Source organism: Aplidium turbinatum, chromosome 2 (genome assembly GCF_918807975.1).
Source record: "Aplidium turbinatum chromosome 2, kaAplTurb1.1, whole genome shotgun sequence".
NCBI classification, from domain to species: Eukaryota; Metazoa; Chordata; class Ascidiacea; order Aplousobranchia; family Polyclinidae; genus Aplidium; species Aplidium turbinatum.
In genome coordinates, this window is record NC_137473.1 from 39038979 (window position 1) to 39053036 (window position 14058).

The 14058-nt window shown below is 37.3% G+C and overlaps 1 protein-coding gene across 2 annotated transcripts; it reads right to left on the minus strand.

Moving 5' to 3' along the window:
• Positions 1-528: 528 nt before the first annotated feature.
• On the minus strand, positions 529-13689 carry LOC145764907 (RNA polymerase II subunit A C-terminal domain phosphatase SSU72-like). Of its 2 annotated transcripts, none has more exons than XM_082576602.1 (5): positions 13536-13689; positions 12212-12355; positions 4930-5069; positions 3412-3530; positions 529-2887 (listed from the first exon to the last, which is right to left on the minus strand). In XM_082576602.1, exons 1-5 carry the CDS (start codon positions 13613-13615, stop codon positions 2786-2788), a joined length of 585 nt encoding a protein of 194 aa, XP_082432728.1. In that variant the 5' UTR covers positions 13616-13689; the 3' UTR covers positions 529-2785. The 2 variants fall into 2 exon arrangements, with proteins under 2 accessions (XP_082432728.1, XP_082432729.1); XM_082576603.1 differs by lacking the exon at positions 529-2887 and adding an exon at positions 2936-3042.
• Between the last annotated feature and the right edge of the window lie 369 nt (positions 13690-14058).

The window sequence follows — 14058 nt, forward strand, 5'->3', positions numbered from 1 at the left end:
ACGTCTTCCATTTCATCACATGACCGCAAGAAGATTTTGCATCACTGGCCCGGGTTACCGAGAGCAGCAGAAAAAAATTCCAATTGTCGAAATGTTGTTGGCTGTGAATTATTCCATCTAGCCTACTAGGTGGCACTGAATGGAGAGAAGTCCTAAATTGAGTTGCTCAAGTGCACATCTAAGAGCCGAACCAACGCAGCTTAATCTTGCAGTTTCTCGGTTGGAATTGAATCTTTATCCTCAGACTGACAAAACCTTTGATAGGTAGTTAGAGCTAATGAGGCGCACATTCTTCGTGTGTAAAGTCGGGCGCTCAGCCAAAGTTCAAACCATGATGAAGAAATTATGAACGGTAGCCAAAGCTTAGCCTAGATTTATTCAACCACAAACCAATTGATGTTTCAAATCCCATGATAAAACATCTGGGGTCCATAGGCAAAACTCCTTGATTAAAGTACAACTTCCAATCAAAGTGGCCAAAACGATTTGCAGTCCAAGCACTCATTTATCTTTTAAATTGTAGGCCTATCTAGAAACACAAAATTCACAAATAGCTTAACTTTGAATATTGTAGCTAAACAATGCAAAGTGGTTATAAATTGTTTAAAAGATGACAACTGGACAACATCACAAAATTGCAAGTGGCAGTCAAGGTTCTAATTAGATATCAGTCGCTGTATTTTGCAATGTTTAGCAAGTAGACAAGTAATTAATTATTATTGAAGTTAAAGGCGCGCAAAAGTTGGTTACACTGTTCGGAATAGGAAGAAAAAGCGAACGCAATGCAAAGTAAAAAAGAACAGCTAAGCAGAAAAAAAAAACATCTTTCTATACGCTACACCTGAACAATTGAACATAGGCTACCGTACCACTAGTAGAAATAAGCTAAACCCGGCTACGTGCCTTGAGATTGCGACAAAACTGTCGAGTACCGTTCAATCTTGACTCTATACGTTTATTTCTGGCTCTATGACTTTGAAGCCTTTATTTCAAATTTTTCCACAGGTTAAATGAAAAATTGTGAACCCCCTATAACTCACTGTTTTTAGAAATCCGCAACCGGAACATACAAACCGGTAACAATTTTAGCCTACATTTCAAAAGTTTGTGATTTTGCTTAAATCAATTGAATTGATAACAGCAGTAATATTTAGATAAAAAAAAACTTCCTGCATTTTAAATATTTGATAAAAACCGTCAGACGATTCATAAAACTTCATAGATAGTAGACTATCGATAGTTTCCAAATCTTAGCACTGGGCATAAACAGTGCCGGTCTTAGGGTATTTCGGGTCTGTGCGGAATATGCTTTGCGGGCTCCAATGACAATGATCCAGTTCAATAGCTTAGCTAGGTATTTTGAAAGGGGAGGGGGGTGGTTTGACGGTCGGCAATGCCTGTAGGCGTATTCGCCGAAGGCGACACCAAGCGGCGGGGGGTCTGGGGAGATTTCCCCAGAAAATTTTGAACAATTACTTTGAATTTGGGGCATTCTGAGAGCATGTTCAACAAAATTTTGGGTATGAATATTATTGTAAAATGGTGCTGTCCGCTGTCAACAAAATCGAATTTCAACCTATTTCGTCCCCTGAAAATATCAAAACAAATTTTGAAACGTTTGCGGCAACGACGATCAGCGACTTCGGCTCTGTTGTTTTTTTTTTCTCTCGATCTTTTCAGGGTACGAAATGTTCAGGGGACGAAATAGGTTGCACCTGTTGAGTCTCTATGCTGAGTCTCTATGTTTTCTTGTTGCTAATTCTTTTGTAGAATTTTTCCATTGAAAATGACAAAAATTACTGCATTTTCTGAGTAAATTGCGGGCCCCTAAATTGCGGGCCCTGTGCGATTGCACACCCCAAAGACCGACACTGGCATAAGGCTATAGAAATCCTCTCAGAAGTGCGATCAAACTCTTGCTCGTAACACATATTCGGATGAACAGGTCAACACAGCACAACGGTAGGTATCTTAGTCTAAACGTATTTACTTCCTACAAACGCTCATAAAAGATAACACAAAGTATCATAACAATTCGTCTATGGCAGGATACAACTATTTAGGCCGGTGCAAGCTCTGAACGCTGGCGACCACTTTTGCAGGTCAAAAACAAGGTTTGAGCGTCTCCACATGACGAAAAAAACAGCACTTAGTAGCTATAGTATCCTCGACGTAACTTTCCAGGATAGGCTGCTAACGAGCAAAACAAATGAAGTTTAAATAGAGAATAAAGCAGTGAATTAAATGAACCAAACAGTTATGGGACACGAAATAATTTTAAACTCACAAGCCGCGAGAAACTGGCCATAAAATAGTTGTTATTGTATATGCCTAAGTTTATAAACATATGCTCTGAAATTGAAGATTTGCAAAGCATTTGAAAGGCAATAGAGGTGCTCAATGATGACTGGCTTAAAGGATGCAATCAGGCAAATTCCATTTTACTTAATTGACTTAAAAAAAAGAGCATTAAACAACCAAGTCTAGAAAGTGATTTCCATGTTTGTGTCATGCGTGAAAAGTTACAAGGACACATAACGAATAAAAAAAATTTTTTTTTGGAAGGATTTCAACTCTTTATTGATGTTGACGTTCTTTCACGTTTTAGCAACATTAAAAGTATTTTTAAGAAGGCGACTCCTAACATTGGTGCATAACTGAAGTTAGAACTGGCCACAGTGCAGTTTCAAACCATATCAGTTTGCAAGTAAAAGCACAGCGAAGACAATGATAAACCAAAAACTAAAATACTGCACGCAAGTGGCAACTTTCAACTAAAAAAATATTAGTAGAACTGTACGGTGTGCATGATTCGCCGCTTTGACGTTTCTTCAAATTCTTGTAATAGTTCATCGATGTCATTGTCAAGGTCTTCTGATTCTTCAAGCTGCATTTAAAAGAACAGCTACTAATAAAATAGCAAAGAAGATATGACCGGCGCCATCGTTGATCAGTCACGATTATCTGGTTACTGCCATATCCAAACAGAAGTATAGGATCAAGCTCCGGATTATAATAACGTATTTAAACTGACTGCCCCAACTGAAATACAGGTCATGATTAGTGTTAAACAGTTAGCCTAGCTAGAGATGTAGCGTAGGCCTATAAGGTTTTAGATTTTTCAAATCTACCAATATCTGTTTGCCTAAAATAGTTCAGAGCAAATTATTGGCCATTGTGAGGCTTGTTTTTGCACAACTCGAAAAAAGATGAATTTAAATACATCAGCTTTAGAAAGTGAGCTACTGTGACTCATAATCACCACCACCATCTAATAGTTATTCACCAACAACTTCTGACGTTGATACGGAAGCATTCAATTTTGCTTAACACGCGCCAGAATCCAAAACGAAAAATACTGGAGTAGATTTGAATTAAAATCGATGGAATTCACAACCCTCATGCACTAACCTTTTTGGCTAAATCGCATACGAGAAAAGCTCCAATGGTGGCTTCTTCGTGGTTATCTGGTATGTCGAGATTGATAATATGTACAAGCTCCATGTCTTCAGCTTCCCTCGTATTAAAATCTTAATGAAACAAGTGTGCTTAAAATTTGTAAGCCTAATCACGTTCATCAGATCGTATAAAAACCTGGTAGTTTCAGACAAAGCAATTAACTGCTTCACATGACGACAAATGAAATGAACCTGTTAGCATAAAAGAGAGTGGATTTGCAGTAGGCCAATAGTTTAGCTGAATAGTTAATGATAATTCTCAACCCAAGTGCAATATTTTTATGAAATTGGGTACTGGGTAGGCTACTGTTCATCAATCATAAGCCAAAGTTAATGAAAAAAAAAAGTTGAACCATGTGGCTGTGGGTTCGAAACCAGGTCGAAGCGCACTAACATGTATTGTCATGGCATAGCCTGCTGCAGGAAGATATGCAGTATGAAAGATTTCTACGTTATTAGCCATATTTTTGCAAACGATCAAGCAATAACCTAATAACTATGGATATATTGGCCCTATTTTTTCTGTACCATAGCTTAGGTCTAATCATAAGTAGCCTAGCCTACAAAAAGTTTCAGGTAGACCTACCGGTAGACCAATAAGGCAAACCGGGGCGTGTTGTCACAGGTTTGGGGTTTTTCGATTTGTGCTTTTGCTATATACAATGCAAGTGATTTGGTTATATCATTTGTACGCTGTCCACTTTCACTTCCTTTTGCCACTAGTTAAACTTTTTAATCGCAAAAGGATTTCAAGAAAATCAAATTTTTGTAAAAACAAAATGTGACAACACGCCCCAGCACGGGCGTGGCGTGTTGTCACATTTTTTTGTTTTTACAAAAATTTGATTTTCTTGAAATCCTTTTGCGGTTAAAAAGTTTAACTAGTGGCAAAAGGAAGTGTAAGTGGACAGCGTACAAATGATATAACCAAACCACTTGCGTTGTATATAGCAAAAGCACAAATTGAAAAACCCCAAACCTGTGACAACACGCCCCGGTTTGCCTTACTGAACAAATTTTATTACGTGGAATTACACATTTATAAACAAGTTGAAATTAATTCAACAAGTGCTTTCTCTTACGAAACCGACACAAAATTTTAAAAAGTTAGTGAAATTTACATCGATGACCAAATTTTTGATAATAGCCTACTTTAATTTAAGCTAAACCTGCTGTCTTTTCTTAACTTTTCAAACCTCAAAATGAAGATGACTTTTAACGAAGCGCGTGCTACTAACATATAGACTCGAAGCAATTAGTGCAAGTACAAAAAAGTTGCTGTGACAACACGCCCCGGTTTGCCTTATAACTTATTTTGTTGCGTGTGACAGTGAGGAGAGATGCAAGTAGGCTAGGGTTAGTTTTTCAGATGTCGGTTACATGAGCATTGCTTAGCATGCGAAAAAAAGAGCAAGCGCTGTTTAAAGATTGATCGTCGATCCTTGTGTTCAATAACAACAGCGCGACCTACCTTCCATAATTTGATCGTAAACTCTTTCTTCTAGAGAAAAGACGACATGGAACCTGTCTTTGCTGTCCTGGAATCGTTGAGGCCTTTCTTTGATTCTTCGGTTACGATCGAGCATGTTTAAGACACCGTTGTTTACGTAGCTGACAATTTTGGTTAAGGAAATTATGAGACCCAAAACATAGGCCATTTAGCATACAACGTAACATAGCAGGTTCACGTAGGTAAACCTACTGTTACACCACTAAAAATATACAGTGATAAATGTAAATAACCAAGCATTCTAATTTGATCTTTTTTTACAGGACGCCTATTTGTGTGATAAACTGGGTCTTAATATTATGCTTCTTGCACCAATTGACATCTACATTCTTTATCTTGCTTGCTCGTCTATATCGAAAGGATTTTCAAATACCATGACACCACGCGGTATCACAACTGTTGCACGAGCGGTTATAAAATGATGTCATACAGCGGCGTAACCAAGGGGGGGATTTTCAACCCCATTTGGCACGCGTGTGACATCACGATATTGAGAATGATGCTTTCAATCTCTTTATGTTTCTAAAACAAAGTTTGCCTATTTTTAAACGAAACTGCACCAAAAGAACGAGTTTTGCCAATACCAAACATTCAAATATCTCAGCCAGGCATTAACAACAAAAAACATAAAGACCTAGCTTTATTTCCGAAGAAAACGTGATCTTATCCTTTTGCTATGCCACAGGACAGCACCATTTTACAGGAATATTCATAACCACATTTTTGTTGAAAATGCTCTCGGAATGCACCAAATTCGAAGTAGGCCTAATGTTTCAAAATTTTCTGGGGTAGGCCCCCAGCCGCTACGTGTCATTTTAAGCGAACACGCCGTCGGGCTTCGCACGCCAAAAAAACCCTTTCAAAATTCCTGGTTACGCCACTGGTGTCAGACTATGGTGCAACAGTCCCTAACCTAAACGAGATTGAAATAGCCAGACGCTTCTACAAGCCTTTTGCCGGAGTAGTGCGCAGTTTTAACATAGGCTACCCTATCACGCCTTTCTATTTTAAGCTCAGATATTAAGTCTACTACCACCTGAATCAAAATATAGGCTAGTACTGTTTCAAACGGGCACATTAACTTCCTTCTTAAAGTTGCAGAAAGTTTTGCTGTGAGCTTTTAGGTAAATTAATTCATTTTAAATTTAATATCATTTTAAACTGAAGATGGCGCTGTTCCACTGCAAACGAACATGCATCCTAGCGCAAATTCATTTTCTCGATATACCAATATTCTCTTTAAGCTACTCTACCACAAATATGTAAAAGTTATGTTGTTCTACGTTACCGTGCGTAGTTTTTATTTGATAAAGTATAATGTAATTAACTATACCATTTCATTGATCATCACGCAAAGAACAAACGAAGGTCATCGCAAAATGTTGGCTGGTTATATCTTTCTGAAGGTCTGAAAAATAAAGAAATATTACGGCCAGTACAGGAAGCAGTGCCACTGTGTCCTGTTAAAATAAACAACAGCACGAAGTTGATGAAACACACATGTATGCAGCACTTACTTTAGTAAACGTAAAGATTTAATTTTTTTTTTTTTGTACCATATAAGGCTATCCTAGTTACTTCAAAGGCGGAAATTAAACAAAATTGTTCCGAATGTCAACCTTCTTTAACGTAACAGAGAAAAACAAAAGCGCACTTGAAAGATGAGCTCTGGCGAATGTCCTTACCGTACCTTAACCGCGTGACAAAATAAACAACAAAAGTTTAAACAAAGCGCTAATAAAATCTGAGGCCGAAAATCTTGTAAAATTCAAAAGCATTCAGATTTCTCACACTTTACGAAAATTTAGATCAGTTTGAAGAAGCGTGGAACTTAACTTGCATCTGATGAAAATTTTGACTAAAACCACCACAGTAAACCTACTACTGTACTTTTTCAAATGACAGGGCAGCCTGTACTATCATCATGGTATTTTTGTACAGCCACCGTGACAGATTTGTTAAACATTACCACGAGAGGCTGTCCGTAACAGACGTCCTCCGCCTCTGCCTGCAGACGTCTTTTATGGACAAACCCCAGCGACTCATGTCCTGCCAATGCAAGCTTCAAATTTGATTGGAGACCGATCTGCAGCGTTTGACAGGAGACAGAGTTAAATTCTCAAAACTATCATTTCAAAGCCTATATTTGAAGAGTTCAAAATTAGGCAATATTGGCTAAAGTCTGTGCGGAAAGGTCGCTATTTACGTTGTCGTACAGGATCAAGTTAACAAAGGAAAGATTGAGGAACCTCATTTTTTGAATTGCCTAAAACTGGTTCCAAATTAACCGAAGCGTTGCCGCTACAACCTCTGTAGACTCATAAACTAAATCTATAGCTACAAAAATTTATCGCGTGAACTTTCAGTTGCGTAACCTAAACCGAACATAGGGTTGTTCAAGCATGTACAGTACGGAGGAAAAATAAAAAGGAGTCATTTAGATATTTTAACGACTTGGTATGCTCCACTCAATCGCGGATTGTCAATTCACTCAGAGTAGGCTACAATATGTAGCCTATAGGGCTGTTTAAACGAAGTTTGTCACCATGAAAGGCTATTCGAGATGGAGCAGAAAGTTTCATTCAAAATGTAAACAAAGCTTTGACACGAAAACTTTTCGCACGAAATACATTTTAGGAAATAGCGCGAGGCATCAAATTTAATTTTTCTACATTCTTGATTTATTTTTTCCATTTATTAAGATGCATTTTTTTTATTCTGACATAACTTAACCAAAAAGCTGATTTGAAACCAAGACCAAAGATTCGGCACGAAATACTTTGTTTCGAACAGCCCTACCGGTATTGTTTAACGCTAACTTACCGTCAAGCTCGCAATAAATAAGGGGGATTTTTAAATCCCACTTTACAATACAAGCCCTTTGACTGAAGTATTGTTAAACCTTTTGAACGATTGCTTTTCCTTCAAAAGCAGTCGTCTTGCAAAAGTTCCTATGTGCTGACAGCAGCCGTACCTGTGGGAGCATGACATTCACACAAAATCTAATAAAAGGTGAAAGTAAATCCACATAGTCGCCCTGTATGTTAACGTCTCGCGTAGGGAGAGTTTGTTTCGTCTGAAACTTTGGAACCATGGCTCGCTAAAATCCGTTGATTATTTTGAAGTCCTCATGATTAATCTCTATTGTAAGCACAACCATTCGCCACACTTGCGAATGTGGAAATGAAAGCCTACAAAATTAAAAAAGTTTGCGAAAATGTCAACGGTCATTTCTCTTCCGTCAGTGCCTCATCCGTTAAGATTCCACTCATCTCAGTCCAAGGTGTTGAGACGGAACCTAGAAAGCAAAAGAAAAATTTTAAAACGAATGTTGATGTAAATAGGCTACAAATTAAAAAAAATATACAGTTTCTCTTGGGAAGACAAAACGGAAGTGCTTGAAACTTCGTTTATTGTTCAATTAAGCTTACAAGTTTTTTTTTTACAATAACGTTTTTTAAAACTGTTTTACTTACGGAACACTCAGTCACATCTACTTTCTGAACAAAATTCTGTCAAGAATAGGAAGGTCTGTGGAATTTTCCCAGTAAACGCACAGCTCTACTAAATCTTGTCATTTGCATTTAACGTCACGTTTATTAGAACAATACGCCTACTTAGCGTTACAGGCGGATACACCAGGGTTGCTGCTTCCTAGTAATTTATCACCATTTTCAATATCTTTTACAAATCCAATTTGTTTTTGATTAGTGAAAGTCACACCAGGATTATCTAATTCTTTTCGGGAGCAAGTCTTTTAGGCGCAGACAGTTAGGCGCTGGTCAAATAGGCGCGCATACTGTGGCGTCTGGATATTTAGGTGCGGAGTACTGTGGCGCCCGTTCATTTAGGTGCTATTCCTAGTAAAGTCTGCAGATTGTATCAGCTTAGCAGGTAGGGCAATGCTTTTCACACAAAATGTTAAACTGAACAGAAAAATATGTTGTTTTGCTAATGCGCGCGCATTTATTTGTTGTTAGTCATGGCTTCACTGAGTGAAGCTGCTTCTTCTGGATATGCTTTTCACACAAAATGTTGTATTGAACAGAAAAATATGTCATGGCTTCCGTGAGTGAAGCTGCTTAAATCGGCAATGCTTTTCACACAAAATGTTATATTGAATACATTGTTTTTTTAATGGGCGTGTTCAGCATTTATTTGTTGTTAGTCCAGGTTTGCGTCGGCGAAAGCTTTATCGATAAATTATTCAAGTTTCTGAACATGACTGAGTTCACTTTTAGTTATATAAGTCAAATAATAACTACACTAAACATCAGTAAAAATTATACCGTAGCCTATAATCAAGCGGGTGGTAGGCTTAAGTGAAGAGTAACTTAGTTTTCCGTCAAAACCCCGACTAGGTTTTGCCCAAGCTGAGCTGATACAATCTCCAACCTTTACTAGGAATAGCACCTAAATGAACGGGCGCCACAGTGCTCCGCACCTAAATATCCAGACGCCAGTGTGCGCGCCTATTTGACCGGCGCCTAACTGTCTGTGCCTAAAAGACGTGGACCCTTCTTTTCAGGCTTCCATTTATTTTTTGAAAGGGGTTTGGTTTTATAAAATATATAGGCTTATGTATGATAAAATGAGAAAGTTAGCATGTATAAACACTGCATACGCATATTATACAACTACTAGTAATTTGGTAAAACTAATTTGATAGTTGATAGTAACACATTTAGTGAACAAAGTTTCCAGACAGCAAATCTGTCATTTTTTACGTATGTAAATTGTAATGCAAAAGATGACGGATTTGCTGTCTGGGTTACTTTGTAATTTCGAATAAGTTAGATAATTACCAACCGGAACTAATTTTTACGTCAATTGGAAGAAAAAGCTAATAGTAATAGATAAATTGAATTATGACACACGTCTTTCAGAAAAGTTTTTACTACAGAAATGAACTTTGGTTAGCTACCCTAGCTAGTCGTGACATCCCTTCTAAAGCGCCACTCGTGAGAAACAAACAGAAGAAATTTGCATATTATCGTATGGTGTATTTGTAATGCACATTGTAGTGTAAAGAAAAGAAATTTGCGGAGCACTATAAGCTTACAGAGTTTAAGAAACGCCGGATGAGACTACCGCACTGCAAGACTTTTCGATTACGGCTACGTAGACAACCGAAAGCTCTGATTAATATCGGCTATGCGTCCTCTTGCCTCAACTATTTAGCGCCACTTCATATCTTTTGATTTACAACAAATGCATTCAGGGGTGTAGTCAGCAAAATTTTGAGGGGAGAAATAAGTATTATTGCATATGCCAGTGAGCCGGGCGCAAAATTTTTTTCCCACAAACTTTCTGTCTCATTTGCATATTTCTGTAAGCGTAGCCATTACTGGTTTCCGCGCGTAACTGTTTTTACAGATATTCGCACTCCAGCAGGTCCAAATGTAAACATTGAACTTGAAAAAATACGTAGCCTGGAGACACACCAAGTTTAAAAAAGTTGAGAAAATAAATTGATTGTGCTCACTGGTCTAAAAGTAAGATTTTCCGAATTGATTAAGAATTAACCCTAACCCATTAGCCCTAACCTTAGCTTTTTTGAAAAGCTTTTGTGCATCGCAAAAATTAATGTAGGCCTAAAGAAAAAAAACATTGACTTCGATGGGCGTCGAACCGGTGTCCTCACAATTATAAGGCAAAAGACGAAACCACTGAACCGAACGCGCCAACGAAAAATGTTTGCATTCACAGTTCACACGGTATAAATACAAACTCTATGCGAAGTAGCAAAAAGTTCGTGGGAAAAAAAAATTTGCGAGCCGGGCAACCGGTTGGCGAAAGCGAAGCACAAGACCTAATTTCCTTATAAAAAAATCTGTTTTGATGAAAGTGGGTCATCTTTTATTGCTAATTTTTTCGCTTTGTTAATCCAAGCATTAGTGAAAGGTAAAGGCAATCCCATACTCAGTTCTGAGCTTTGAGGAATGAGAAGATACGGTTCTTATCACACTAGGCCTTTGGCACTAATGAGAGTAGGGGGGGCCAATTCCATTCTCTCAGCTGCCTTTACTTCAGCAACTGTGTCTTTTACCAAGAACAAGCTTGCTGGGTGTCATACTGTCAAACCAGGTTCGCATCATTGAAAAGCCAATGCCTTATCCGTTGCGCCATCCCATTCAATTTATAAATGCTAGTAAATTGACACCTTGTTGACCTATTAAATTAAATATATAAACTCCAGGTTATGTTCAGAAATCTTATTAAAAACCACGTCGCATATGCGCAAACAAAAAATTAGACTTTGTTAAAAAATATTTTGGCTCAAGAATAAATATATAATACATTGCCGGCTTCGCTTCAGAGCTATGTGCTCTGGAGTGGTGTTGAACCAACGACCCTACGACAAAGATGATCTCACCACCTGGCCAATGTGACCACTGACCACCCCATCTCCGACTTTGTCACTTTGTTTTATTGTGTGAAGGTTTTACACATGTTCAGAACAACCAAGAATAACATGAATAAACTCTTACACCATTTTCTGTTATTCTATTGTCATGTCATTCTAGTTCTAAAAAATAAAACTGGCCTCACAACATGCAAGTTGGTTAATGTTCAAACCATGGCTGCCTAAAGATATGGTCTGATTTGTAACATTTTGCAGAAATTACCAGATTTTACCCACTGTGGGCGACTGTTTAAATGATTTTTTCCAAAAATTATATTTTATCGCCTTCTTTACTGTTTTCCCCAGATGACACAATTGGGTTTAACATCATCAGATGTTGAAAAACAATTTGATTTCGAAGATTTTAGTCAGACTGTTAAATTTTCAATAACAGTCATTGAGCGTTTTTCAACTTATTTTTTTCTCATTTGCTACTGCTTCCTCAAGGCAACAAAAGGCTTTTATATCATTAAGAGACAGCAAAAAGTAAAAATATTATATCTCAGAAAATGTTATTCAAATACTAGCAGTAATCAAAATGTGACATATCAGGCCGCATCTCCAGGTGGCCATGTTCAAACTAATGTAATAGTTTACTAACCTTTAAATTTAGATGCAAGCGTGCAATGTCAACTGGTTTTGAAATGGTTTCACCATCCATCGTCTGAAAGTCAAACAGAACAATAGTAACAGTCCTAAATTTATAACTGTCCTGACTAAAAATCGTTCTAAACTCAACTGGTTTTAAGCCTGCATCTGATGTCTCGCAAAATAAATTATAAATTGTTACAATAAAAAAAAATATATACATCAAATTTTAACAAACTAAAAGGATACAGAGATTGATCTCTCTTTTTTAATTCATTGTAGATGTCAACATATTTCCAATCAAATGTGTACACGTTGGGCTTGTTGACTGCTGGTCCTGGCAGCTTGACTTGACTTCCAGTGCCAAAAGATTGGACATCAAAATTCTTCTTACTAAAAATAAACAAACGTACAAACTGTGAAAAATATTAAGTCCAAAACAGCGTGGTGACCAAATGAGTAATACATTGAAAGACAAGAAACCAATATTTTTCAGCCACTGTAGCCCTTTTAGTAAAGCTGATAAGCAGAACACTATTATATGACACCATACTTGTCGATTTTTACAGAAGTAAGCTATTTCCAGGGAGGCAAGATTTTCCCACTCATTCTAAAAGTGATACTTGAGGTTTTTAGCCTACAATCATACAATACATGTATATAATCCTCTATTTGTGGACCCACATGTCAGTCTGTTGTGCATAACTTTGTGTATCTTATAATTTGGGGGAAATTGAAAAACGTTGGCTAAATGCTCTGGAAGACATATGACAAAAATCCTTACATGCTTATGTAGGAGTTGGGTAAATACAGTACATACATACAATGTCGTTCGATCAGGATTAAATTCATCAGTCAGCCAAGCAACAATATCACCACAAAACTAATATCATATTTTCCTAAATAGAAACCCTGGCTACTATTTGTTTATTTTTCAACGTTTTGTGCGGCTTCTATTTTTTTATATGAACATTTTTGTCTTCTAATTGGTGCTCACTGTTCAGTGGGCATTCGAGTTTATCTACCAGTAAGGTATATAAGTACCGGTAACAAGAAAACAGAAACAGTAAGTCAGCAGCACTTTTAATGTCTCTTTTTATAAAACCCCTAATCCGATAGCTGCTATTATTGTTGCATCTGTGTAAAGCAAACAAAACCAAAAGGAAGCACCGGTAGTGTTGATTAGGTGACAATAAAATTCTGCGCTCTCTTTTGTCAAAATTTTTTTATTCTATTACTCTCCGGCCACTACTGTAATGTGACAACTGCTGTTTTTTACATACGTGCAAGCTCTTGCATGTCGTTAGATATGTTTGCTTTGTTTTCTTATTATCAGTAAAGAAGCAATTTCATCATTGCCTTCTGCGGCTTCTATTCAAGGGCGGTTTCTTTCAAGAAAATACTGTAGGCCAAATAAAGAAAATCAAATCAGTGAACAGCATTTGTTACTTGTCTGAATATTGTTGCCACTTTTTGTTTCACACCCTCCTGTTATATAACATGCACAGTTTCATGTTTTATCTGTTAAATGAAGTCACAGACAACAAGTTGGGTTCATCAGTCATCACCTTACCTCATAAATCTATGGGCTTCCATGCTTCTGTTCATGTTACTTGAACAAACAACAGCAAATTTCAATTTTTTTGAAGGCATTGTATCTTCAATATTGAAACAGGAATGTATAATTGTATAGGTTAGCTATTATTGAGAATCCTACTACTAGACACTGTGATACCTACATGGAAATTATCAAAAAAAATCATGCAAACATTATGAAGAAGATACCTCCATCCAGAGTCCAGATGAGTTCAGACCTCATTAACCTCAAAAGCAAATAAATATAAACTGATATGCACAGTGACATGTAAGAATTGCTACTTGTTCCAGCAGCTCGATTTCCCTCTTGATTTGTATCATAATTGTGCTAATGTTGAGTTTGCACTGTTTCTTCTTTGTTCTCTATAATGTGGCACATTTACAATTCTTTTTGTGTTGAATTCAGTATTGGTAAAACAAGCGAGATGCCAAGAAGCATTTATGATATGTGCATACTGCATAGGCGTCGATTTTTTCTTAGAAGAGAGGAATTCTGGGTG